This window comes from Conger conger, chromosome 2, assembly GCF_963514075.1.
Source record: "Conger conger chromosome 2, fConCon1.1, whole genome shotgun sequence".
NCBI lineage: Eukaryota > Metazoa > Chordata > Actinopteri > Anguilliformes > Congridae > Conger > Conger conger.
In genome coordinates this window covers 70,413,320-70,439,738 of record NC_083761.1, presented here as the reverse complement: position 1 = coordinate 70,439,738, position 26,419 = coordinate 70,413,320, and the positions used below count along the sequence as shown (strand labels likewise).

The window sequence follows — 26,419 nt, the reverse complement described above, 5'->3', positions numbered from 1 at the left end:
TGTGTGTTTGACCAGGGGGTTGTGCAGCAGGTGTGTGTGGTGTGTGTTTGTGCAGGGGGCTGTGTTGTAGGTATGGGGTTGTGTAGCAGGTGTGTGTGTTTGAGTAGGGGGTTGTGCAGCAGGTGTGTGTGGCGTGTGTTTGAGCAGGGTGCTGTGTTGTAGGTGTGGGGTTGTGTAGCAGGTGTGTGTTTGAGTAGGGGGTTGTGCAGCAGGTGTGTGTGGTGTGTGTTTGAGCAGGGTGCTGTGCTGTGGGTGTGTGTGTTTGAGCAGGGGGTTGTGTTGTAGTTGTGGGGTTGTGTACCAGGTGTGTGTGTTTGAGCAGGGGGTTGTGTTGTATGTGTGGGGTTGTGTAGCAGGTGTGTGCGTTTGAGCAGGGGGTTGTGTTGTATGTGTGGGGTTGTGCAGCAGGTGTGTGTGTGTTTGAGCAGGGGGCTGTGCTGTGGGTGTGTGTGTTTGAGCAGGGGGTTGTGTTGTATGTGTGGGGTTGTGTAGCAGGTGTGTGTGTTTTAGCAGGGGGCTGTGTTGTAGGTGTGGGGTTGTGTAGCAGGTGTGTGGGGTTGTGCAGCAGGTGTGTGTGTTTGAGTAGGGGGTTGTGCAGCAGGTGTGTGTGGCGTGTGTTTGAGCAGGGTGCTGTGTTGTAGGTGTGGGGTTGTGTAGCAGGTGTGTGTTTGAGTAGGGGGTTGTGCAGCAGGTGTGTGTGGTGTGTGTTTGAGCAGGGTGCTGTGCTGTGGGTGTGTGTGTTTGAGCAGGGGGTTGTGTTGTAGTTGTGGGGTTGTGTACCAGGTGTGTGTGTTTGAGCAGGGGGTTGTGTTGTATGTGTGGGGTTGTGTAGCAGGTGTGTGCGTTTGAGCAGGGGGTTGTGTTGTATGTGTGGGGTTGTGCAGCAGGTGTGTGTGTGTTTGAGCAGGGGGCTGTGCTGTGGGTGTGTGTGTTTGAGCAGGGGGTTGTGTTGTATGTGTGGGGTTGTGTAGCAGGTGTGTGTGTTTTAGCAGGGGGCTGTGTTGTAGGTGTGGGGTTGTGTAGCAGGTGTGTGGGGTTGTGCAGCAGGTCTGTGTGTTTGAGCAGGGGGCTGTGCTGTGGGTGTGTGTGTTTGAGCAGGGGGCTGTGTTGTATGTGTGGGGTTGTGTAGCAGGTGTGTGTGTTTGAGCAGGGGGCTGTGTTGTATGGGGTTGTGTAGCAGGTGTGTGCGTTTGAGAGAGAAGGGGGCTGTGTTATAGGTGTGGGGTTATGCAGCAGGTGTGTGTGGTAGTGCTGGTTTCATCAGCAGTATTTTCTGCTGTAAATGAGAGTTTGTACAGATTACCTACTCAGCTGCCCTCTGTCACCATGACACTCTGCTACTCAGCAATGGGCATCAATCATAATCAGATGTAGAGGGTGTGCGTATGTGCGTGTGTGTGTGTGTGTGTGTGTGTGCGCACTTGTGTATGTGCATGTGTCTGTATGGGTGTGGGTATGCGTGTGTGTGTGTGTCTACTGCATGTGTATGTACGTGTGTGTGTGTGTGTGTGTGTGCATGTGTTATATATGTGCGTGCGTATGTGTGTGCACATCTCTGTGTGTGTGCACATATGTGTATATGTACTGTATGTGTATGTATATATGTGGGTGTGCATGTGCTATATATGTGTGTATGTGTGTGCACATGTGTATGTGTTTGTGTGTGTATATTTGTGTGTGACCCCCGAGGAGGTCACTGTACAAATTCTGCACTTGACTGCCAACCCAGCTCCTTGCTGCTGTAAATGGACTCCTAGCGTTAGCATAGCCTTGGTTTGATGCGTTAAATAGTGCTGGGGGTGGCTGCAGTTCCCCGGAGCCTTAATCCTCATTGATTTCCATCACCCTCGGGTTTCGCTTTACAAATTAAAGCCAGAAGCCATTAGATTCAGTCATTATCCAAGCTACATTGGCTCTTGAATCAATTCTCAAACAGTGGAATTGTATGTAATGTCACTTTGCCATGCACAGCGCTGTGAATGCACCAGCCTCTCACAAAGGCACTTGACTAATACAACCTTTTAGTGGTTCATTGGCCTGGTTTAATAGTACTCCACTGTTGATTTGACTGGTTATTGTCAGTGACTGTAGTTCACAAGCTTTTTGAACTTGCTGTTGGTATGGAGTACCACTGAGTGATACATTGCAAAATCTCTTCATAAAGCCGAAGTCACAAGAGAAATTCCAGTATTAACAGTGATAAACTTAAATTGCAGCAAAAGTGATATAGGTACTGTATGTAAATCAAACTAATTCCAGCAACTGTATACATACAACTTTACACTGATTAGCTTTCTTTATATGTTGGCTTACACAACTATTTTTAAGTTATCTTAAATTAGAGTACATTCCAACTATACGGAAAGCATATGTTAGATGTTGGAACTTAATAGCCTTGCTGAAAATAGAATAGAATAGAAAATAGGCACAGATTGGCAGTTTTTGTAGAGCTAACTCGTACCCTATCATTCTATTTCTGGTTTAGGCGTATATAAAGATTGTACAGACAGTACTGTATCACAATTTCACTGACAAAGTCTTCAAACTTTAAAGTTTGACATTCCTGTGGATCAGTGGTGGAAGATAAAGAGGGATGAACCAGAGCGTTAAACTGGAGTTATACTATAATGGAGTTGTACTTGAGTTATACTATAATGGGGTTAAACTGGAGTTATACTATAATGGAGTTGTACTTGAGTTATACTATAATGGGGTTAAACTGGAGTTATACTATAATGGAGTTGTACTTGAGTTATACTATAATGGGGTTAAACTGGAGTTATACTCTAATGGAGTTGTACTTGAGTTATACTATAATGGAGTTAAACTGGAGTTATACTCTAATGGAGTTGTACTTGAGTTATACTATAATGGGGTTAAACTGGAGTTATACTATAATGGAGTTGTACTTGAGTTATACTATAATGGGGTTAAACTGGAGTTATACTATAATGGAGTTGTACTTGAGTTATACTATAATGGGGTTAAACTGGAGTTATACTCTAATGGAGTTGTACTTGAGTTATACTATAATGGAGTTAAACTGGAGTTATACTCTAATGGAGTTGTACTTGAGTTATACTATAATGGGGTTAAACTGGAGTTATACTATAATGGAGTTGTACTTGAGTTATACTATAATGGGTTTAAACTGGAGTTATACTCTAATGGAGTTGTACTTGAGTTATACTATAATGGGGTTATACTGGAGTTATAATATAATGGAGATAGCCAAGGAGCAGAAGTCTATACACTATCCAACAAGTAACACAACAAGTGCCACCTGTCATGTGACCTTTCTGTTAAATCATGCACTGTAAATTATGACCACTTTAAAAAAAATCTTCCATAAAATGTGTCATGTACCATATGGCCCCTGATAGATGAGCTCTTCTAACATGCGACGGAAACCTGCTAATTGGCATTTCTGCACCGTACCACCAAGGGCTACAGCGTGTAACCAAGCCTGGCTGTTACAGTCCTCCCACTGCTCTCTAACACCATGGCCTGCCTGCCAGAAGCTGTTCTGCCCAGCAGAGTTCTGTGACTGTGGTGGGAATCTCTTTTAAATACGGTGCTTCCCCAAGTCGTAGGTGTCTTGTTATGGTAGGTACAGACTTGGCCTATCTACCTTGCGTACTAGACATATATTAATGGCCTTACAACCAATCATATATGAATTGTAGCTTATCTGACGTGTTAGATTGTTTGTTGTATGACATTGATATGCACCGTTTGGTTCGTCACTTTGGATAAAAGCTAAATAAAATGTAATGTAATGTAAAATATCCTTCAACTCAGTAACTTCTCCTGCACACACAAGTTTGTTAGCAGGCCCTGGTCACAACCTTGCTTTTACCTTACTAAATCTGTCTAACCCTAACCCTAACCCTTACCCCCCATTCCCCTGCTTTTCCCAAGTTTTTGATCCTTTCTCATCTGTTACACTTGGGGTCAGTGCTGAGAAGCCAAATACCCTGCTTCATTTAGGCAGTTAGCCACATAACCAGGATGAAGCCCACTTCAGCCCAAAGATCATGTGTCATCTGTCCTATTGGGTGTCCTTTCCAAAATCTTGTGTTGGGGCAGTTCAACTGGCTGCAGTTCAATGGGTAGACGTTCACGAGCAAGGTGACAGAACGACTCTAAGATGGCCGAGGGTGCGGCTACAGAACGCCTACATGACAGAGGGAAAGACTGAGCTGCCTGCAGTCGGATGCAGCTTCACTGTTTGCATTCAGCTTGTCCGGAAGGGAGGTGAAGGCCATGTCATTGCCTGGGAGAAAGCACGATTCACAGATCGAGATTTGATGTTTTTGAGGTATGATTAGTTTGCCGTCAGTCTGCAGTCAACATATATCAGACACAGGTGAACTGACTTTAAGTAATTAACCTCCTGAAACCCCGCTTCCTCAAACGAGGACATTACATTTTGGCTTCCCTGAGCTCTGTACAGTATCTCTCTTAACATAAGGCAGTGGCTCCCAATGCCGGCCCTGGGGCCCCCCTGTGTATGCTGGGTTTTGTTTCTACCACGATTGCAATCCCAGTATTTTAACAAGCTGTTAAAGATGAATGGGCTCCTAATGAATGAAAATATGAACACATGGCCACAAAACACGAGAATTCAAAGACAAGGAAAATGATAACGAGCCAAAACTGCATTGTGTTAATATTTTTAAGGAGCCAATCATGAAAGAACTTAAGCACCTGCATTCAGCAGCCTAATTAGGAGTCGGTTGGCTCACCTCAGTCTTTAATTCGATCAGTTAAAAAGTTTTGTTACCACTTTTTATGCCGTTGTTTGCAATATATCACAATAAGCACAATGTGAACATAGAACTTGTATTCTTCATGTGATGCATACCTATTTATGACATAAGGGGGTAAATAATCGTGTTAAAATTCTGGGATTGGAACGAAAACCAGCCTGCACAGGGCCCCCAGGACCGACGTTGGGAACCACTGACATAAGTGACATTCAATAAAAATAAAATAAAATATATTTTCGGAAATATTTTCACTGCAACATGTTTTTGTCATCCAAGGCACTTGTATCATGTCAAAAAATATATAAAATCCTTTTTTTTCCTCTGGAAGTGGTGCAACAAATGTCCCGCCATGTGTAGCATACATATATTATTTTAGTTCCTTCTATAATAGCGCCCTATATACTCTCAGACGGTGACAGATGAGGTACATTTTTGTTCTAATTTTCTAAATGTACCCTGGAAGTACAGTAATGTTCTCTTTGGGTACAAATAAGTACTTTTACAGGCATGCTCAGGCCCATCCTCAGATCAGCTTAGGCTCTCAGGTAGTGGGCTGGGAGGTTTGTGCTGTGGTGAATTAAGATGAAAATATATTTGTAGAACTCCGTGAGGTAACTTATCCTCTGCATTTGACCCGTCCTAGTTACCTAGGAGCCGTGGGCAGCCACAGTGCCCGGGGACCAACTCCAGTTCTGAGGCCAGTGCCTTGGTCAAGGGCAACGGCCGGAGCACACCTAACCTAGCATGCATTTCTTTGAGTGTGGGAGGAAACCGGAGTACCCGGAGAAAACCCACGCAGAACATGCAAACTCCACGCAGAGAAGATCTGGCCCTGCCGGGATTCGAACCCAGAACCTTCTTCCTGTGAGGCAGCAGTGCTAACAGGGCTCCCTGCAGGGCTGCGGGTGATGGTGATGACACGTGAGCTCAGTACGGCAGTCAGATGAGAGTGCAGGTTAGCTCTTATTATTTAGATGGGACAGACCAGGCAGCTCGTTATGTCGTCTGGCTGCTAGCCTGCGCTGAGAGAGAAGTGCACTCACTGCACTCTGGTCCCCAAACTCCCAGCAGAGAGCGTAAACAAGTGCTATCGCGCTCTCTCTCTCTCACACTCTCTCTCTCTCTCGCTCTCTCGCTCCTGCAGAGACACAAATGAATAGCAGAGATACACAAGAGTAGCATCAAAGAGACAAACACCCCAATTGTGCAAACACACCTACTATGTAACACACGCTCACTGATACCAGGGTTACACACCAATAGTGGAGACACACGGATAGTAGACACACTCAGACACACACACAGATTGTAAATGCACAGCTTTGACACATGCTAATAGTAGTGACTCACTGATAGTGCACACGCTCAGACACAAACACCGATAATATACACACACTGATGGTAGACACACACAGACACACACACTGACAGTAGACACACACAGACATACACTGATGGTATATGAACACAGACCCACACACTGATAGTAGACACACAGAGACAAACACTGATAGTAGACACACAGACACACACTGATAGTACACACACTGACACACACTGATAGTAAACACACAGACACACACTGACAGTAGACACACGCAGACACACACTGATAGTAGACACGCGTAGATACACACACTGATAGTACACACACAAACACACACTGATAGTAGACACACATAGCCACACACTGATAGTAGACACACAGACACACACTGATAGTAGACACACAGACATACACTTATGGTATATGCACACAGACCCACACGCTGATAGTAGACACACATAGACACACTTCAGTATCAGTGGCGCAGATGTACCTGTTGAGTCTGAGATGTGGTCACTGTCCTCGCCCCTGTGCCTAATTAGCGGCGCATGGCGAAGGCCCGGCCACGCCGCTCCAGGCGCGCTTTCTCCCAGAATGCCATGGAAATGGCGGCAATTAAAACGCACCAAAGTTCTCCCCCCTCCCCTCCCCTTCTCCCGCCTCACTTCACAGAGACAGCTTGAACAGCATGAGTAATTACCGTCCGCACTTAATGAACTCCCCCAAACCAGGCCAGGGAACATGAAAGCCTGACTTGGAAGCAATTATCTAGAATTTTAATATTAGCATTAAGCACTTAATATTGGCTCTGTTTTCACTGCTGTAATTATGTGTAGCTTGTTTGTTCTTGTGTGGTTGGGAGTTTAGTTTTCCCCTCGCTCAGAAGCACAGAGATGTGCCCTGCAGTTAAAGGGGCCGTGTACCTGACAGTGCGGAGTCCTGACTCCGTAGCCAGGGACAGATAGCGTGTACAAAATGGAGGACCCTCTGTGGAAAATGACGAGCGCTCCACCTCGCCCCCGACCAAACCCCAGTGCCACGTGCCGCACGTGAGAGAGTGATTCCCAGCTGTGGGACAGTGTTCTCTTACATGGCCTGTGGAAGCAGATGGCATGGGGAGCCTCACATGGGAGACCGCTGGTGTCCTCATATCTTTCTATAACAGGGAAACAGGATACAGGGAGGAAGGAAATTAGAGACAGCGACAATCGATGGGAGGGGGATAGGTCGATTGGGTTGGCAAGGGAGAAGGGGATGGAAACGAGGAGAGAACAGGTTCTCATCTCGGAGACAGGGTGAGAATTAGAGACGGGGAGAGTGGAGAAAGGGTGATGGAGGTAACTGATAACTGACACAACGTGTAAATAGTGTTTGGTAACCGGGCGAAGAGAGGCGGCTGGAATAAGCGTGGCTGCGATGTAAATGGTGCGAGACACGTTGTGATGTCAGAGCCGGTCGGGCCAGCGGAACATCAGTGTAACACGTTTGCTAAAATGTGTTCCTTCACCACGCTGCAGTCTGCAAGCTCTACCTCAGCGACATCACGGTCTGTCAGCATGTGATGCCAAGCACGATCTTTAGAGTTCTACCCCGGGAAAGATGCAAGACTTTGATTTAGCTTGAAAAGCCTACATTTTTGAATAGGTATGCATATGTCAGTGTAAAAGGGTTTGTTGTACGGTCAGTGGTGCTGGATAAAGGAACATGTCCCTTACAGTAATACGTAAATCATTTACCAGATTAAATAAATAATGGTGGCTTTCTTTTTTAATGGCTGTAACTATGTTTTTCATGTGAAAGGACCATGAGACCTTTCCCATCCAAGCTGATTCGCCACCCTCTTTAATTCAATTCCTTCAGCCTGAATCTACACAGTCTGCGTCCCAGAGAAAATCAGCCCTGTGTGCTGCACCGTGTCTGCGGGGCGAAACTAAGCCGATGGAGCTAAAGGCGCTATCGAGCGAGTGAAGGGTACGCTTCTGACGGCGCGTGTGATGGCGGTGATAAGACTGCCTGTAAACGGGTGTGTGAAGGAGGCACGCGTGTGCTGAACTCCTCTGGGGGAACGTGCTCAGTGACAGATGAAGACACGTTAGCGGGTGCTGAGATTAAAGCGTGTTTGTCACAGCCCTCTGAGAGACGCAGGAAGTGGAAGAAGTCTTCTCCTCTCTCTCCCCTTCTATTATCTTCTCTTCTCTTCTCTTTCGCTCCCGGCTCTTTAGCAGGCATGACAGCCTGTGGTGTCCATTTAACCTGCCTGTCTAAAAATTTGTCCCTAGAGTCCGCTAGATGTGTGTAGGTGTTCCTCTAAAACTGCTGGAGAAAAATGCAGACAGGATGATAGAACAGAGAATGGAGGAGGATAGAGAAAAGGAGGGATGAGAAGGAGAAGTATGGAGCAGAGGAGAAGAAAAGAGGATGGGGAGGAGAGGGGGCTTCTGGGAGTGGAGCACAAGGCAAGATGAAAAGGGATCAGTAGGGCCTCAACTGGGGAGAGAGAGAGCGAGAGATGGGGAGAGAGAGACTGAGAGGGGGTGTGAAATTGAATTGGAAGAGAACAGCAGAGGTAGAGGAAGAGAGAGAGAGGGGAGAGAGGCTAACCTACTTTTCCACGCTGGGGTTGGAAATAGAGCCATGCAAAGCAGATAATCAAATGAACAACAGAGGGGATAAGAGAGAGAAAAGGACAGATGAAAAATAGGATATGACAACACGGCGCTGAGACCATGACTGCATGAGCGTGGCTCTCTGGATAGACACCAGAGAGATACCGAGCAGCCTCTTTACCCCCTCCGCCCTCTCAGTTTAATTACTGCACATCTCTCCTGTTCCTCCTCCATTCATTTCCCAAGAGCAAACCACCTTTACAGTATTCACTGGCAGTAGACAGAGTTACAGAGCGGCCGGTGACCTGCCGGTTGGAGACCCGAGGCTGCGGGAGTCTGCGGGCTGGAGAGAGACCCTGAGGGAGGTGTAGAAGGGAGGATGAGGAATGCGGACACGGAGAGGCGCAGGACTCCACCGGAGGGTTTGGTTTGGCAGGGTTTGGCTGACTGCGTCAGCGACCATCAGAAACTCTGCCTGGACTGTCATTTTAAACCCCTTTGTTCTGTCGCCTCTAAAATTACCCTCTTTTTTCCTCATCCTTTCTTCCCCCGTCCCTCAGTGGCTTTTTAAAATCTCCTTCCTCTCCCTCACGCCTTCTCTCCCCTCCCCCTCCACAGCGTGAAACCCCCCCCCCCGTGCTTCACTTTGACCTATATAACTCCGGTTCGCGCTGACATCATCGCCGACAATGGCGGTTCGGATTAATCTTGACATTTTCGTTTAATAAATATTGTATGTGTGGGAGGGCGCGCGCTGGCGCGTTCTCCGCTCGCCGCGGTGAGGACGAGCCTTCGGGTTTCTCTGCGATGAATCACGCTCCGATGGTCGGGCCTGAGCGCGCAGCCGGCGCCGGTCGATACGTAAACGGGTCTGACAAAGCCTGTGGACGGGGCGCGCTCGGTGGACGTGATTCAGGGCCCGAGGTTAGGCTGTGAATGCGGGAGAAGACCCGCGCGCGGCACGCTGGGCTGATGTTGTTCGGAGATAAGCGCGCGTCCTCGGGTCGATAAGGCGGAGACGCTTGATACAGAGCTCCGGGGCCCGTGGGGAGAGCTGCCGTCCGTTACTGTGACACCGCTGTCTCTGTGTGGATCAGGGCCAGCCGCCCGTCAGGCTGGAGGTCCGGATTGGACCTGCAGGCCTTCTTTAGACACCACCTGCTGTGCTTGGGTTAACTCTTTACAGACAAGCTGAAACGAAAGTGATATGACATACATGAGTGAAAAGGATCTTTTTTTTTGGGGGGGGGGGGTGAAGGGGGGGAGAGTCAGATTGACGGACAGCAAATGAGGAGTAGGACATCAAATGAGGATGTGTGGCGCTGCTCGATATTGATTGGAGGGGAACGGGAAATTGACAGACATTTGATGGACAAACACGCCCACTGGTACACAATGACATAAAATCTAAATTCAAATTGTTTTCCAGGAAGTGGATGGGAAACGTGCGGCTCTAACTTCTGTTTCAGCTTGTCTTTAAAGGCCATCTTTAGTAACCACCGGTTTTTGCTTGGTTTGACCCTTTCATGTTTAACCCTTGTGTAAGATCACAAATTATCAGAATGTTCTTACTGTAACTGAGACAATCACTACTGATCATTGAAAGGGGCAGCCTATCGCATAATGGTTAAGTTGCTTTACTGGGTCCCGGAAGATTGGTGGTTCAAGCCCCTGTGTGGCCACAATATCACCTGTGCAGCTGTTGGGCCCTTGAGCAAGGCCCTTAATCCCACATTGTTCCAGGGGGGATTGGCCCCTGCTTAGTCTAATCAACTGTAAGTAACTATAAAAAGCCTCAGCTAACTGTACTGTAATAACTGTAATGAAAGAAATGGAGTTCTAGAATGCTGGCTAAGAATGTTGAAAAGCATTCCAAAAATCTTTGACCTGCTATTCAGAAGGTTAAACTACATTCCATTACAGTGGATGGTGCTTTCTGCTCTGCCAACAGGTGACTTTGTCCCTGCTGCTCCTCTCTGGTTGTGTTCTGTTGTGCTGCTTGGTCATTACCACACCATTAGGTTAGAGATCCCACAGTACTCTTCTGCACCAAGCCTGAAATAATTTCAGATACATGATTTATGGACTCTATGCCCATTCATAATGGCCCCTGCCGTGATGAAACTGTTGAACTGTTGGGGTGCAACTATATTTGTGGAATTGTGTTAGGGCAGGGCTTCTGCACAATGGTGCAAGCAGGCATGACGGGGTCAGGGCAGATGTGGAGAGGGGATATATTGTGAGATGCTCCGCAGCATTTACAGCAGTAACGACACTCTGACCTGAGCTGGCGGCCCGTTCCAATTGAGCTCAGTTAAACCCCCCAAAATGAATTCAATTCACAAACTGTATAATCCCAAAAGAGCCTAATAGGCATTTTTCAATTCATAAATGGATTTCAATTCATTTCCCGAATTGACTGAATCGCAACTGGACTGACTCCAGCCCTGCCGTGTTCTAATTTTAAACACACTGTGTATCGATTGCTCTTTAAGGCTCAGCGGTTAATGGGGGGGGGGGGGGGGAGACCGGGGCCAGAAGCTTTTTTTTCTTCATCTTCAAAAAAAACTCTGAGCTCAGTGAGTTTCCTGTGATGTCGGTGTCTCTCGCTGCTGTTGAGGAGCCGGTGCGGGATCTCTGTTCAGAAGCAGCTGCCATTTTGCGATAACTCTTCAGCATCAAAAAGGCAGGCATCAGTAGCCTACCTACCGCCATCCTCTATGTCTCTCCCTGTTGAACCCTGTGGCTCTCTTTCTGTTCTGCCTGTCTGTGATGATAGAAAACAAGATGTCCTTTAGTTGCAAAAAGGATTTGCAACGAAATATGACGCCTTTATCTGTCCCATTACTTCTGCTCCCCTAAAATTGGGGGACTGTGTATTCAAAGGGCTGTAATTCCTATATGTGTTGATATGGATGTCTATGCCCTCAAATTAAAGCTGAACTTATATTCATTATTTTATTTAAAATCCAGTGTGCTAGAGTACAGAGCCAGAACAACCGTCCCAGTACTGCTGTAAATGTTTATCTGTCAGAGCTAATGGATTCAAATCTTTTTTTCTCCCTCATGTGACTGCAACATTTGTTTTATGACAGATTACAGTTTAGTCTATTTTATTCTCTGTTCTTACTCCACATTTTCCCACGCAGTTTAGGCTGCTTGGTGTCTCTCACTTTTTAACAGTGTTTTGTACTGAGTCCCTTTCTCATCTCCCAGTGCTGAGATTTTCCGCTGTGCTCCTTAAACTTTTATAACACATTTATGACAGATTTATAATAGGCACCATGACTGTGATTCAGGCACCGATCAGCTTGATTCCCATGGCAGCAGTGGTGCAGATATCTGTCAGCATGGTGAAGCTTCTGATGATCAGTACTGACAGTGTTCCACTGTGTGTCCTGGGCCCCACTGTGCAGCTGTGCTGGAGAGAGGGGAGGGGGGGTGCTGGGCCTCACTGTGCAGCTGTGCTGGAGGGGGGTGCTGGGCCTCACTGTGCAGCTGTGCTGGATGAGGGGGTGTGCTGGGCCTCACTGTGCAGCTGTGCTGGAGGAGGGAGTGTCCTGGGCCTCACTGCGCAGCTGTGCTGGAGAAAGGAGGGGGGTGTGCTGGGCCTCACTGTGCAGCTGTGCTGGATGAGGGGGTGTGCTGGGCCTCACTGTGCAGCTGTGCTGGAGGAGGGAGTGTCCTGGGCCTCACTGCGCAGCTGTGCTGGAGAAAGGAGGGGGGTGTGCTGGGCCTCACTGTGCAGCTGTGCTGGTGGAGGGGGTGTGCTGGGCCTCACTGTGCAGCTGTGCTGGATGAGGGGGTGTGCTGGGCCTCACTGTGCAGCTGTGCTGAAGGGGGTGTGCTGGGCCTCACTGTGCAGCTGTGCTGGAGAGGGTGTGTGGGCCTCCCTGTGCAGCTGTGCTGGAGGGCGGGTGAATGTATAGCTGAGAAACATGAGCCATGCCCGTCCTCTCCCCACCCCAGCACCCTGTGTATTCCACTGGGTCACACGTAAGGCTGTAGGATTGATTCATAATGTATGTTATTTGAGACATTTCTTTGTCTGTGTCTTATGCATGCATTTTCAACTGAACCCACATGTGACTGATGGATGTCAAATGACATTGTTTGATCTATTTTAGCTGTTTTATTGTCTGTCTTTGGATGTGAGTGTGTGTGTGTATGTGTGTGTGTTCGCACACATGCACATAAATGTGTTTGTGTGCATTTGTACTGTATTGTGTGAAGAGAGGAGACTTCTCCACACTCTTTGGGTTGAGAAGCTCACAAGAACAGTGTCATCAACTTTGCACAATGCAGATGTGTGATTTAAAAGCTGTTCGTTAAAATATGTGTGACATGGTTTACTGTGTGAGCTACAACTAGGCTTTCATGTGAATTATTCATTTCTCTGGCTCTCTTTCCCCAATGTACTATAAGAGCATCCATAATTCAGGCTTATCAACACGAGTAGCCATTAACCAAGGAGAGAAATGTGTGGAGGGCAGCAGCTACTCTTAATGAGCTGTATAATAACTTTTATAATGTGCTGCTCCTGTAATCCTTTATGTGCCCATTGGAGTGGACCTTGGGATTATCACAGCACTTCATCCAGTAGGACGATAGGATGAAGCGCTAAAATGCTTAGGAGGCAATTAAGCTGAACATATGGGACTCGTCATTTCAAAGGCAATAGAAAGAAACAGGCCTGTTTGTGCTAGTGCATTCCTTCATTCGTTTGTTTGTTCGGTCATTCATTCATTCATGCATTCATTCATTCATTCATTCTCTCTACTGCTCTCTACCGAAACTTGTATTGGGGCATAGTATGGTTAACTCATATCCACATTGAGATTTTTAATGAACAGAGCCCCAAAGTAGTCTAAAGTTAAACATCAGCCAGAAAATTCTCTCCATGAATTACTATAAATTAACTATGAATTCATTATTAATTCATTGCATAATAGGAGAGAAAAAAGGCTTTGAGAAAAGAATGATGAGATACAGGAGTATCCCAGCTCAAACCAGTAAGCATTATACATGTAATAGAATAGAATAAAATACCGTGAACGAAAACAGTTAAAGTAATAATGACAGCAAAGATTAACAACTCAATGCACCTGTTGCATGTAACGCAGAGACACAGGAACAAATTCAAATTAAAAGAAGACGACCTCAGCTGTGATAAAATGGAGCAGTGACTAATTGTATATGAGCCGAAAGAAATTAATTTGAAGCCTTATTTCGTATGCAGAGAAAGCCCCTTATTCCCTGGGATGTTGAGTCATTATATTGTTAGGGGGCCCTGTAACTGACAGCCGGGCTGACTGCTCTTGCTTTTGAACGAGCGTGGAATTACACAAATATGTGCTGGAGTAATAATGTGAGACTGAAATAAATGAGTAAGCAGGGTATTCAACACAAAGTGCGCTGCTGGAGACTGCCAGTAACCTCCCTAAAAGGAGCAAGTGTTGCATGGCTTAAGGAATTGCTTTAAAGACACTGTTTCAAGGAACTGCTCTAAAGAGACAGTTTAAAGGAATTTCTTTAAAGGCAACAACTGTAACCCACGGTGGAATTTACAACTGTAGCCTCTGAGCGGCAAGTCTGGTTTGCCCAACTTCTCCTCCACCAAACATTATTTATAAGAGGCCAATTACTGCTCAGCCCTGCTCAGTGACAGGACTGAGAGGGGATGGGGTGGGCTGTGGGGGTCTGGCAAAAAACAGTGGGGGGGCACGCTCTGAAACATTCACACGGCAGAATATTCCAGAGCCTTTCTGTCGCTCTGCCTTTTACGTCAGCCTCCCACGCACCCCCTGCGGCTCCTGGTCATCTCCGCCACACGCTGGGCCTCGCAGTGAGACACGACCGGGGCAGGGAGAGCCCACGCGTGGCTGCGCCGTGGAGCCGGTTCTGAGGTGACGGCCCCTGGAGGTGGACCCGAGAGTCACGGGAGAGTCACGCGAGATGGGGGGGGGGGGTTGAACCAATTACAGCGCTTTAATTAGAAAAAGCAAAAAAAACAAACCGGAAGGAACACAAAATACTAACACTGGGAGAAAACATTGGCAAAGACAAAGACGAATAAGCAGGAAGCTAGAACAAAGGGCACAATAAACTAGGAATCACAAAATAATGGAGCATGAAATAAGGCTGAGGGTTCCTGTGAAGGCACGACTCACAGCAAACTAAATGCTGAAAACAATCTGGTGAGATTAATGACTGACAGCACACAGGTGGGGAAAACAAATCAGCCAATAGCACAACAATAGAAGCACAAACAAAGAAACAACCAGACGCACAAGGCACCAATGACAATGAAGGGAAGCTAAGCGGGGGAAACACAGGCAGGTCTGGGGCGGGGGAAACACAGGCAGGTCTGGGGCGGGGGAAACACAGGCAGGTCTGGCGCGGGGGAAACGCAGGCAGGTCTGGGGCGGGGGAAACACAGGCAGGTCTGGGGCGGGGGAAACACAGGCAGGTCTGGCGCGGGGGAAACGCAGGCAGGTCTGGGGCGGGGGAAACACAGGCAGGTCTGACGCGGGGGAAACAGGCAGGTCTGGCGCGGGGGAAACACAGGCAGGTCTGGGGCGGGGGAAACACAGGCAGGTCTGGCGCGGGGGAAACACAGGCAGGTCTGGCGCGGGGGAAATACAGGCAGGTCTGGCGCGGGGGAAACGCAGGCAGGTCTGGGGCGGGGGAAACACAGGCAGGTCTGACGCGGGGGAAACACAGGCAGGTCTGGCGCGGGGGAAACGCAGGCAGGTCTGGGGCGGGGGAAATACAGGCAGGTCTGGGGCGGGGGACACACAGGCGGTGACTGGTCTACGGGACAGCCGCAGTTTTTACGTAGTTTCCCCGGACGGCCTCGCGGGGGGAAGGCACCTGCCACTCATCCCGTCCGCAGACAGCTGGGCGTTTAGAGCAGTGTAAATATTTGCCAGCTGGTGTTAGTGTTGAGCGGAACGGCGTCTGCCCCCGTGATGTTCGCCGAGCGCACGCGCCCCCCGGCTCTGCCTCCCGCCTCCCCCGGCTGTGTGCTCAGTGCCCCTCCTCTGCAGCCCCCGGCTCTGCCTCCCGCCTCCCCCGGCTGTGTGCTCAGTGCCCCTCCTCTGCAGCCCCCGGCTCTGCCTCCCGCCTCCCCCGGCTGTGTGCTCAGTGCCCCTCCTCTGCCGCCACCGCTCGTGCCTGACGGTGACTAACACACATCAAAGCTCCCGCCCTCCCTGCGCATTATCCCCAGCCCGGAGCTCCATTAAACCCCTCCTTCCGCTCCTCTCCGCTAATGACGGCACGGCGCCTGCGCCGGACTCTGTACCGTTGCCGTTTGCGTTCTGGATCTCTGCCGCGCGTATTTCACGAGCGTGTGACCCACACGGGTTCCCGGTCGACGATGCCTCAGAGACGTGAGGATGCGGGCGTCGCCAGGAACAGGTTTCAGAGGGGGCGCAGTTTTGGCGAGCTTCGCCCCGCGTTGGAATCCTGGAGTTAGAACTGGAAGGCGCTGGAAGCGTGTCTGGAAGTCCAACGGGCGGATTATCGGGAATCGTTTCCCAGTCCTGACTGCGGACAGGCGGAACACACAGGAGACAGAGCGCATTAGCGCTGAAGGGGTTGAGTGTGCGGATTGTTATATGCTCTCTGTGTGAGCTCATTCAAATGAGTGGATAATGCGTGGTGATGATGGGCGTTTGTGTGGGCACGCACATCCTGTGCGTAGTGTGAATTAACTTCTTGCCAGTATGAGCTATGTTACTGTATTATCTTACTGTATGTCCTTGCACATAGACTCTGAGATATACTCACGAACAGGCCGGCAGATATTCACGCAAACTCACACAGTCACGCTTATTACACCCAGACTGGTGAACTGAACTTGTAAATCTAATGCTCAGTTTTCAAAGATGCTCATGATGAGGCTGACGTGGACAGGCGAAGTCCACTCTCTCTGAAAACAGGGTTCTGTGGCTTTAGTTTTAGAACCCTCTATCATAGGGGTCAAGTGAAGTCTGAAGGCCCCCAGAGAAAGAACCATTTTGCCCAACAAATGGTAAACTGATGCTTCTCATTCACCCACACTCACACTCACACTCACAGTCACACACGAACAGTGATTGGCTGCCATGCAAGGCACCAACCTGCTCAGGGACGCTTCGACACACCCAGGGTGGGATTGAACCGGCAACCCTCCGACTGCCAGACGACTGTTCTTACCTCGACGACTGTCACCCCTTGGCTTTCTTGAACTCTTGAACTCTTGAGCTAGAAATGGGTTTTCTACGGAATCACAGGGTTCCTTTTGGAACCAGGCTTTATAATTGTGTAGACAGTCTGATGGTTTAGCATTATTATTACCATTAGGGTTTATATTATGTGCTTTGTGTTTCTGTGTTTGATTATGTGGACTTAATTATATTTCTGTTATACTGCAATTGAGGCACATTATTATTTTGTACGAAAGACTGTGTGCAATGGCCCATCCTGATGTTCCATTGTAAATGTGCTTGGAATAATGATTTATTGAAGTGTATGCTGCATTTCAATTTTGTTTGCTGAAATTACTTTTTAATTTAATTTGGCATTAGCATTAATCCTCGGGGGCTCGTCAGCGGGGGAAGTATTGAAGGTGTTTTGTGTAACCTGTAGATCTTGGCCGGCGAGTTGACGTGCTTCTTCATGAAGTCAGAGGCGGCTCAGGAGAAGACCATCGTGACGGCAGACTGCTGCTACTTCAACCCCCTGCTGCGCAGAATCGTTCGGTTTCTTGGTAACTACGGCTGCAGCGTTCAGTCTATTCTGAAGCACCGTATGACGCACTTCAGTCTGACACACTGACTGACACTCTGACACGCCTCAGTCTGACACACTGACTGACACTCCGACACGCCTCAGTCTGACACACTGACTGACACTCCAGCACACCTGTCTGATGCACTGTCTGATGCACCATATGACACACTGACTGACACTCTAACATACCTCAGTCTCACACACTGACAGACACACTAGCACATCTTACACACCTGTCTGATGCACTGTCTGATGCACCGTATGACACACTGACTGACACTCTAACATACCTCAGTCTCACACACTGACAGACACACTAGCACATCTTACACACCTGTCTGATGCACCGTATGACACACTGACTGACACTCTAACATACCTCAGTCTCACACACTGACAGACACACTAGCACATCTTACACACCTGTCTGATGCACCGTATGACAGACCTCAGTCTTACTTGAGCAGCTTAAAGCGGATGAAATGCCAGATGGCATATTTCAAATGGAGCACATTAATTGCTATTTCCATTTAATTTCAGTGATGATGATGTGTCAATCTATTTCTTAAGTTTTATTATTTTCTCTTCCCTTCTGTTCTCCCTGTCTCTCTTTTTGTGTCTAATCTCCATCTCTTCTACTCTGCCCTCCTTCTCATTTTCTTATGCATTCTCACTCTTCCTTCCTTCTCTCCCTTCCCTGCCTTTCATTCTCTCATTTCTCACGATCTCTCCTCTCAACCCGGCCCCCCTTCCCACAAAACTCTCCGTCCTCCATCACTCCATGTCGCGCTCTTTCTTCACTCATCCCTCCCCTCGATCAGGAGTCTATTCTTTTGGCCTCTTCACCACTACGATATTTGCTAACGCAGGGCAGGTGGTGACAGGAAACCAGACGCCTCACTTCCTGTCTGCCTGTCGACCCAACTACACTGCGCTGGGCTGCCACTCCGGCGTGCAGTACGTCACGGAACGCCGTGCCTGCACAGGGAACCCCTACGTGGTGGCGTCCGCCCGCAAATCCTTCCCCTCCAAGGACGCAGCCCTCAGCCTCTACTCTGCCGTGTACACCGTGGTATGGAGGGAGGGATGAGGGGAGGGGAGGGGAGGAGTGACAAGACTGTTTTATGACTCACTGATGACATGAATGACAGCGCACGTATGTGCGTGTCCTACTTGTTGAAAAGTGCTTGGCATGTTAGAAAAGTGCTATGTAATAATAATGTGATATGTACTGTACACTATACAGAGAGTGTTGTATAATAAAGTATGAAGATGCTGCAGATCTCAAGTAAGCTCCTCTCTTTGCGTGTGTGTATATACGTGTGTGTGTGTGTGATTATGTGTGTGTGCGTGCGTGTGTGTGTATACATGTGTGTGCGTGTGTTTGTCTGTGTGTGTTTGTGTGTGTGTGTTTGTCCGTGTGTGTGTGTGTGTTTGTCTATGTGTGTGTGCGTGTGTGTGTGCTTGTGACTCTTTTCCAGATGTACGTGACCATCGTGTTCCGCACGAAGGGCACAAGGCTGACCAAGCCCACGCTGTGTCTGACGCTGCTGTCTCTGGCGGTGCTGGTGGGCGTGGTGCGCGTGGCTGAATACCGGAACCACTGGTCAGACGTGCTGGCGGGCTTCCTGACCGGGGGGGCCATCGCTGCCTTTCTGGTGAGGGGCGTGGGGCAGGGGGAGGGGAGGGGTGTGCATTGGGGAGTCTGAGGTCCTCATGTCAAGCTGCATGTACCTGTATGGGAGTGCCTTTGTGGACATGGGCAAAAACTCACTAAACTGTTTCTTAGACATTTATATATGATATGGATACCTCCCAAAGGTGTATGCATATAATTGTTGGAGGCATATGATCCTTTTGTATGTAGCTACACTCAGTACCCACTTTATTAGGTATTTCTTTTTTAGACGTATTGGTCTTCTGCTGCTGGAGCCTTTCCATTACCATATAATAAAGAGGTGAAAAAACTCCATTACATATGAACGCAAATGCATATTTCAGATTTTTATTTGTAACATGCATTTGATATACTGCTTGCAGTCTTATTATTTGCTGCCTATTTCTTCTTATTTTTATTCCAACCTGGGTCAAAAACATAATTGGTTTGGATTCAGTTATTTTTCTATGCTTTACTGAGCTTGTCTGGTGTATTGAGTGTGGAGTGTTGGAGTGTGAAATACTTTCAAAAACTGCAATCCCTGCCTTCTGGTCCTCTTGGTTGGCTCAGTTTTACCAGGCAAGATCAATCAAGAATAAAAAAGTATTTGAATTCAATACAATTTTGTTTTTGACTCAGGTATTAGCTGCCTGCTTTCTGAATAATAATCTCTCTCTCTCTCTCTCTCTCTCTCTCTCTCTCTCTCTCTCTCTCTCTCTCTCTCTCTCTCCCTCTCTCTCTCTCTCCCTCTCTCTCTCAGGTGACGTGTGTGATTAATAACTTCCAGCAGACCCAGCTGCCCCCCCCGCCGGCCCCGCCCCAGCGCCCTGAGCCTGTCCTGAGCATGCCCATGATGCCGCTGGCCTGTGTGGAGAGTCCACTCGAAAAGTTAAGTGGCCCTCAGGTAAGGGACGGGGGAGTGCAGACAGCAGGACAGAGGGGGAGACACACCCCCTGCCCCCTCTCTCCCCCCAAATGTCCCCTCACACGCACCCTCACCCACCAGCCTGCCCCACTGTAAACCACACGCTTCAGCCCTGATACTGAACTCTGCTCTCTCCTGTCCTCACACACACTGCACCCTGCTCCTCACACACACACACACACACACACACACACACTGCACCCTACTCCACACACACACTGCACCCTGCTCCACACACACGCACACACACACACACACACTGCACCCTGCTCCACACACACACGCACACACACACACACACACACACACACTGCACCCTGCTCCTCACACACGCACACACACACACACACACACACTGCACCCTGCTCCACACACACACACACACACACACACACACTGCACCCTGCTCCACACACACACGCACACACACACACACACACACACACACTGCACCCTGCTCCTCACACACACACACACACACACACACTGCACCCTGATCCTCACACACACACACTGCACCCTGATCCTCACACACACACACACACACACACACACACACACACACACTGCACCCTGATCCTCACACACACACACACACACACACACATGCACACACACACACTGCACTCTGCTCCTCACACACTGCACCATGCTCCACACACACTGCACCCTGACCCTCACACACTTCACCCTGCCCCACACACACTGCAGCCTGCTCCACACACACACACACACACACACACACACACTGCACCCTGCTCCTCACACACTGCACCCTGCTCCACACACACTGCACCCTGTTCAATAACATTTCTACTGAGTCTTTTAGTATTCAGAATCAGTAGTGCTTTAAAGCATGATTTCAATGACCCAGCCTGAAATATCTCTCGTAATAACATAGACGTGTGTCAGCAGTAGGCCACTTGCATTCCTTTGTTAGTGGCTCTCTCCAGCAATCAACTTCTGGGAGACAATTTAGCTCCTTCAGTTGAATGACTACTTTAACATGCCTAATTCACAGCTTAATCAGATGGATCTTTCGACCAATCAAAATCTTTGGAATGTTGTTTGACCTTTGAACCCTGGAGAAACGATTAGCCGCCTAAGTGCTGCGCTCTCTCACTCTCCTGTTTCTCTCCTCTCCTCGGACAAACCCATCTCCACCACCCACACTCTTTCTCTTCTCCTGATCACAAACCTCCTGCCTGGGCCCATGAACCTCTCTCTACATCCTCTCTCCCCCTTCTTTTTTAACTGTTTTTCTGTTATTCTCACTCTCTGCAACTCTCCCCTTTTTTTCCCCACTTTTATTCACCTCCGTTATTTACGCTCCTCCTCCCTCTCTTCTCCTTCTCTCCAACCCCCCCCCCCCTCCCCTCCTCTATCTTTTCTCCTCTGCAGACTCCGGGATCTGCGTTCACCGAGATCACATGACCATCAGCCTTACCTGTTCCCCGTCACCCCCGATGTCTTAATACCGTCTCGCTCCATCTCCAGCGAAGTCTAGACCTGCCCCCCGGCCACGCCCAGCCATGTGCCGTCCACCCGACCGGGCGCCCCCTCCTCATCCGCTCCTTCTCCACCCAGGTCTAGGCTCGGCCCGGCCCTCCCTGTGCCCATCCCTCCTTTCAGTCACACTCACTGAACTGCACATTCCCCCCGAGACAAGCTTTTCTCTCTGGACTGAGGTGAGCGCTCTTACTGTACAGAGTTCTTTTTTTACTGCTTTTATCGTTCCTGAAATCCCCCTTTTCCCACCGAGTTCGTAAAAGTCCCAAAGTTACAATCCAGTCAGTTTTGTCTATTTTAGTCCCTTTTCAAGGACAATCTTCAACTTGCCGGAACATTTCTGAAAAGGAAAGGCAACAACATGGGCCCCTAAATCCGTCAGGTTTCGCGTGCTGTTTCAGTGTTCTGTAGGAGCCCACGGTGGGGCAGAGGCAGTCTGCCAGTCAGACCCGCATTCCAAACTGCCTCTCTATTGTATCTCCTGAAAACTCTCCTGTTAGAACTGACTCCCGCCCACCCTACTGCTCGTCTGGCTTTTGTGTGCTGTGGTATTCAGAAGCAGTCCCATACTTTCTCCGGTATGTGTTTACTCTACTACCCTGAAGAAACGGAGCCTTCAAAAAAAAATCTAACCAACCAAGCTCCTATCGCGGACTACAGGAAGTGACATCGCTCTCTGTATCCAACTGAGGTAGACTATGAGCCCACTCAGCCACCCGTGCCAGTCCCACCTGCTCCTACTCCCGTTCAGCCCCCAGGTACCAACGGAAACCACCCTCTCCACCTTGGCGCATCTCCAAGGAAAAAGTCTGTCGGCGAAAATCACTCTGAGGTTCAAACTCACTCCAGCTCTCCCAAGCGTTAGCCTGAGACTGGGCTGAGCTCACTAATGTCTGACTCCTACGTGATAATCAGAGCAGGCGGGGGCACAGCCAGACTCCCCGCTGCCTTACAGAGGAGCACAGATGAGCTGCTCGGACCTCCGAACCCTGCGTGAGGAGGGAGGCACGGGCCCCTACAGACATGGAACAAGGCGAGAACATAGAACATGGAACAAGGCGAGAACATGGAACATGGAACAAGGCGAGAACATAGAACTTGCCCAGTCTGCTAATCCCGCAGTTAATCTGCGTATTCACATGTTTTATGTGGATTAGAGCTAGCCGGGGTGAGCCGACGAGCCGCAGTCTTGTCAACGGGTGACGGAACCGCGGAAATGTCCGTAGCGAGACTGTGTTCTCAAGCGCTAAATGTCACTTAAGCTGGGCGATAAGGCCCTCCAGGCTAAGGCTTCTGTGTAGCAAGGTTTTGATTGAGTTCCTTTCTAGCACAGGCCGGTGTCCTCTGACTGCACCTGCGTCTGTTCTAGAAAGCCCTTCTGCTAAATTCCACTCAAAGAAACGCAGGCCAATCAGCAGTTCCCCAGCTCTCATCCAGCTCATCGCTCAGAGGCTCGTACAAATCACAGGATCTTTTCACGTCGCTCAGGAACAAAAAATATTCAAAGGGAATTCAGCTGCTGACACTCGTTAGCTCATTTCTCTGACCATCGGAGGCCAAGCTAAAAGATACAAGTTAAGGAAGCGCTTAGATTTTTAGAAAGGTCTAGACTGGTTTTAGAGTAAGAATGACTAAGAATTCTGTATTTTCTGTATAGAGGAATCCTTTTCTATTGTATTTATCTTGTATTGTCAGAGCAGGGACCTTGTTAACGTGATGTAGGTTGTAGGTGATAATTTCTGACCTGACTGTGCAGTTCAGTATAGCAGGAGTAGTTCTTTGCTGGGTTCTTACGGTAAACTAAAGGAAATAGAATGCATTGGGATAGAATATCATCCAGGATGCCTGGACTCAAATATTTCCTGCCTACCTGTCCCCTCCCATCTACTTCTGCTCTGCTGAAAGTATGGTCATGATATGCTGTACGTGTCTATTTCTGAGCTAACTCATTAACAGATGATTTATATATTAATTTATCTACGTGTATGTGAGGTCTGCAGGCCATGTGCCGCACTGCTTTTGATCGGCATGACAGTTTTGCTGCTGTTAATTTGCACAATCCCACTCACCTGCTTGCTCTCTCCCCCCCCCCGATACCTCCGATGTGTCTCTCACACGTCCTACCATGCTGTAGCTCCACCGCTGTCACCTCTCCTTCTCCCTCCTCCCTCTTTCTTCCCCTCCATCACCCCCTTTCTCTTTCTTATCCCCGTCTCTTTTAAGCAGCTCCCCATTTCCTCTACCTGGAACCTGTTTGTACCATTTTGTAAATATCTTTTTTTTTTTGGTATAAAAACACACATTTTACACACACACGCACACCATCGAACCTGCAACTGTTACTGAGGCAGAGGCTGAGAGGGCAACGACGTCTTGCAGGTTTTAAAGTTGCATTTTCATGAGCAACTCATTCACGCCAGCAACACATGGTGGTGATGTCCAGAAAATGGCCTCCATTTTGCAAGCAGCCTCCGTCGAGTCCCCCAACAAAATCCGGAATAGGAAACGTGGCCATCGGTCATTTGACAAGATTGGCGCCGACACGCATAGCCTGCTTTGATACGTGGCCAGTATACAGGTTTGGTGTTCGAATATACAGAAGCCCGCGGGTTCCATCAAAGAAAAAAAGAGAAAGAGTAAAAAAACAACAGAAGACGAAATAGCTTTGACCTCCTTTCACACAGGCTCTCAGATGGACATAGTTAAGAGCCGCGGTGCAGCAGTTGATTTCTGGCATCTGTACATTAGTAACTCGAGTTTTAAACCGAACGCCATCAGTGGGAGCCCCAGAGTTCAACAGACTCTCAATTGGGGTGAAATGCTAATGGTGAAGCCCATTGCTCTTTTGCCTCTTTAGCTTCCACTCTGCGCCGCTTGCTTTGGAGGTCTCTGCAAAATAATAGAAACAACCTTGATATTTGGGTACAGTCTGAACCAAAACTTTGCCACACTTTTTTTATATTATTACTCATGATTACAGACTACTACTGTGCTGTTTCTGTTTTTAGTTGTTGATATCTGCTCTTTGACTATTTTAGATTACTGTTTCTTAATTTTCTGTTGAACACTTGGACTCTGAACGGACATCCTGAGCACCCGATGGGAGAGACTTATCACGATGATTATTGGCAGATGCACATGACGGTTGATGTTTTTGGCTTTTTTTCAGCCAACACTTTATTAACAAAATTTGAAAAGATGTAATTAACACAAAAAGAAGCGACATGTAACATGAAGTGTTTGAAGGTGACATTGTTTTTATCTGTGTAATGATGATGTACCTTCTGTTTTGTAAAGATTTGTCTGATAAGAAAATTAAATACTGTCTGTATTAAAATAAAATAGTGTATTTGCCTCTGTTTGATTCAGGCGGTTTAAGATTTTGCCTTTTCTTTTTTCTAACTGATGCTAGTGACCACACACAGAGATAATTCATTGTCAGTCTCTGATTGGTTTAGCTGTATAGTCCACAGCACTCAAATAGACTTCCAGAACTCCCTCTTGCCATAAATCATACAGATATATACTGCCCCCTTTTGGTGTTTAAAATAACAGAGATTTCATTTTGTATTCATCAAACATTAGTACCAAGCTTCATATAGCACTTGATCTGTGTATGTGCTTCACCCCCATTATATACAGTGGGAGGTCAAATTTCCATTTCAGAAGAGCTTTGTTCTGTTTTCAGTTGCACTACGTCTTGTGTTCCACAAGATGGCAACACTGACTTTCTTGTTTGATTTTCATAATTTGCCAAGCAAACATGGACTGGATTGTAAAAAGAACTCTAATTAATGAGCCTGCCTTTATAGTGATTTTAACTAATTATTGTTTGCCCATGTTTTTTTCTAAGTTGGAATAAGAGCCCTGCAATGGATAGGCTCCAGCAGGAATAAGCCGGTTAGATATTGATGGATGGATGGATGGTTGAAATTAGATGAAAAAGGCTACATTGCATATCAACATTTCAAAATGTAACAAATGTATTTTATTTCTAGCATGAGGAAGGACAGAGATAAACCTCATTTGATTATGTGCATGATGACTGCTGCTCTTGTTATGAAAATAAATGAATGCTAATTGGTTAACTGCCTGTACTGTCATCAGTGCTCCCTGTGGCCAGGTGGACAGCTTTGACTGCAGTCAGGTGGAAGTTTCTGTAGCTCTGACTGAAGTTTCTCGGGCATTTTCCTGTATTTGCCAGCAGCCATGCTGAAATGGCTGAAGCTAAGCAGGTGTGGGCTTGGTTAGTACTTGGATGGGAGAACTCCCGGGAAAGCTAAGTTGCTGCTGGAAGTGGTGTTTGTCGGCCAGTTGGCGATGATCTTCCCTCTGTTCTAATAAATCCCAATGCCCCAGTGCAGCAATGGGGGACACTGCTGTAGGATGTGCTGTCTTTCAGATGAGACGTTAAACCGAGGTCCTGACTCACTGTGGTCATTAAAGATCCCACAACACTCATTGCAAGGAGTACAGGGTTCCCCAGTGTGCTGGCTAAATTCCCATCCTGGTTCTTTCAACCTAATCATCACCTGACCTAATTGGCTAAACAAATTGTTCTCTCCCTCGCCACCTCAGTTGGTGTGTGGTGAGCGTTCTGATGCAAAATGGCTGCCGTGCATCACCTGTTTCAGTGCTACACATCAGTGGTGGTTGAGGTGAGTTTCCCCCTCATCACTGCGGTGATATATAAATGGAATGATCTTGCAGTGACTTGCACAGGCATGTTATTGTTGCTTTGACTCTGGTTAGGCACATGGTCAATTGGCCATTGTTCCTGGACTCCGCTAGGAGAATCAAGGCCCCACAACTACACACAAAAATAATGATCTTTTTCAGTGCATT

General features: G+C 47.9%; 1 protein-coding gene across 2 annotated transcripts in view; it reads left to right on the top strand.

Moving 5' to 3' along the window:
* Nucleotides 1–21,845, top strand: part of LOC133121948 (phospholipid phosphatase-related protein type 5-like) — a 43,452-nt gene extending 21,607 nt beyond the window's left edge. Inside the window, exons 4-8 of one of the 2 annotated variants that reach the window (XM_061231538.1) lie at nucleotides 17,340–17,460; nucleotides 18,353–18,555; nucleotides 18,965–19,141; nucleotides 19,901–20,028; nucleotides 21,467–21,845. In XM_061231538.1, the coding sequence (XP_061087522.1) occupies nucleotides 17,340–17,460; nucleotides 18,353–18,555; nucleotides 18,965–19,141; nucleotides 19,901–20,028; nucleotides 21,467–21,572 (735 nt within the window). In that variant the 3' untranslated portion in view covers nucleotides 21,573–21,845. Of the gene's footprint in view, nucleotides 1–17,339; nucleotides 17,461–18,304; nucleotides 18,556–18,964; nucleotides 19,142–19,900; nucleotides 20,045–21,466 lie in introns of both variants that reach the window. The other variant, XM_061231539.1, reaches the window with a different exon arrangement.
* Nucleotides 21,846–26,419: the final 4,574 nt, after the last annotated feature.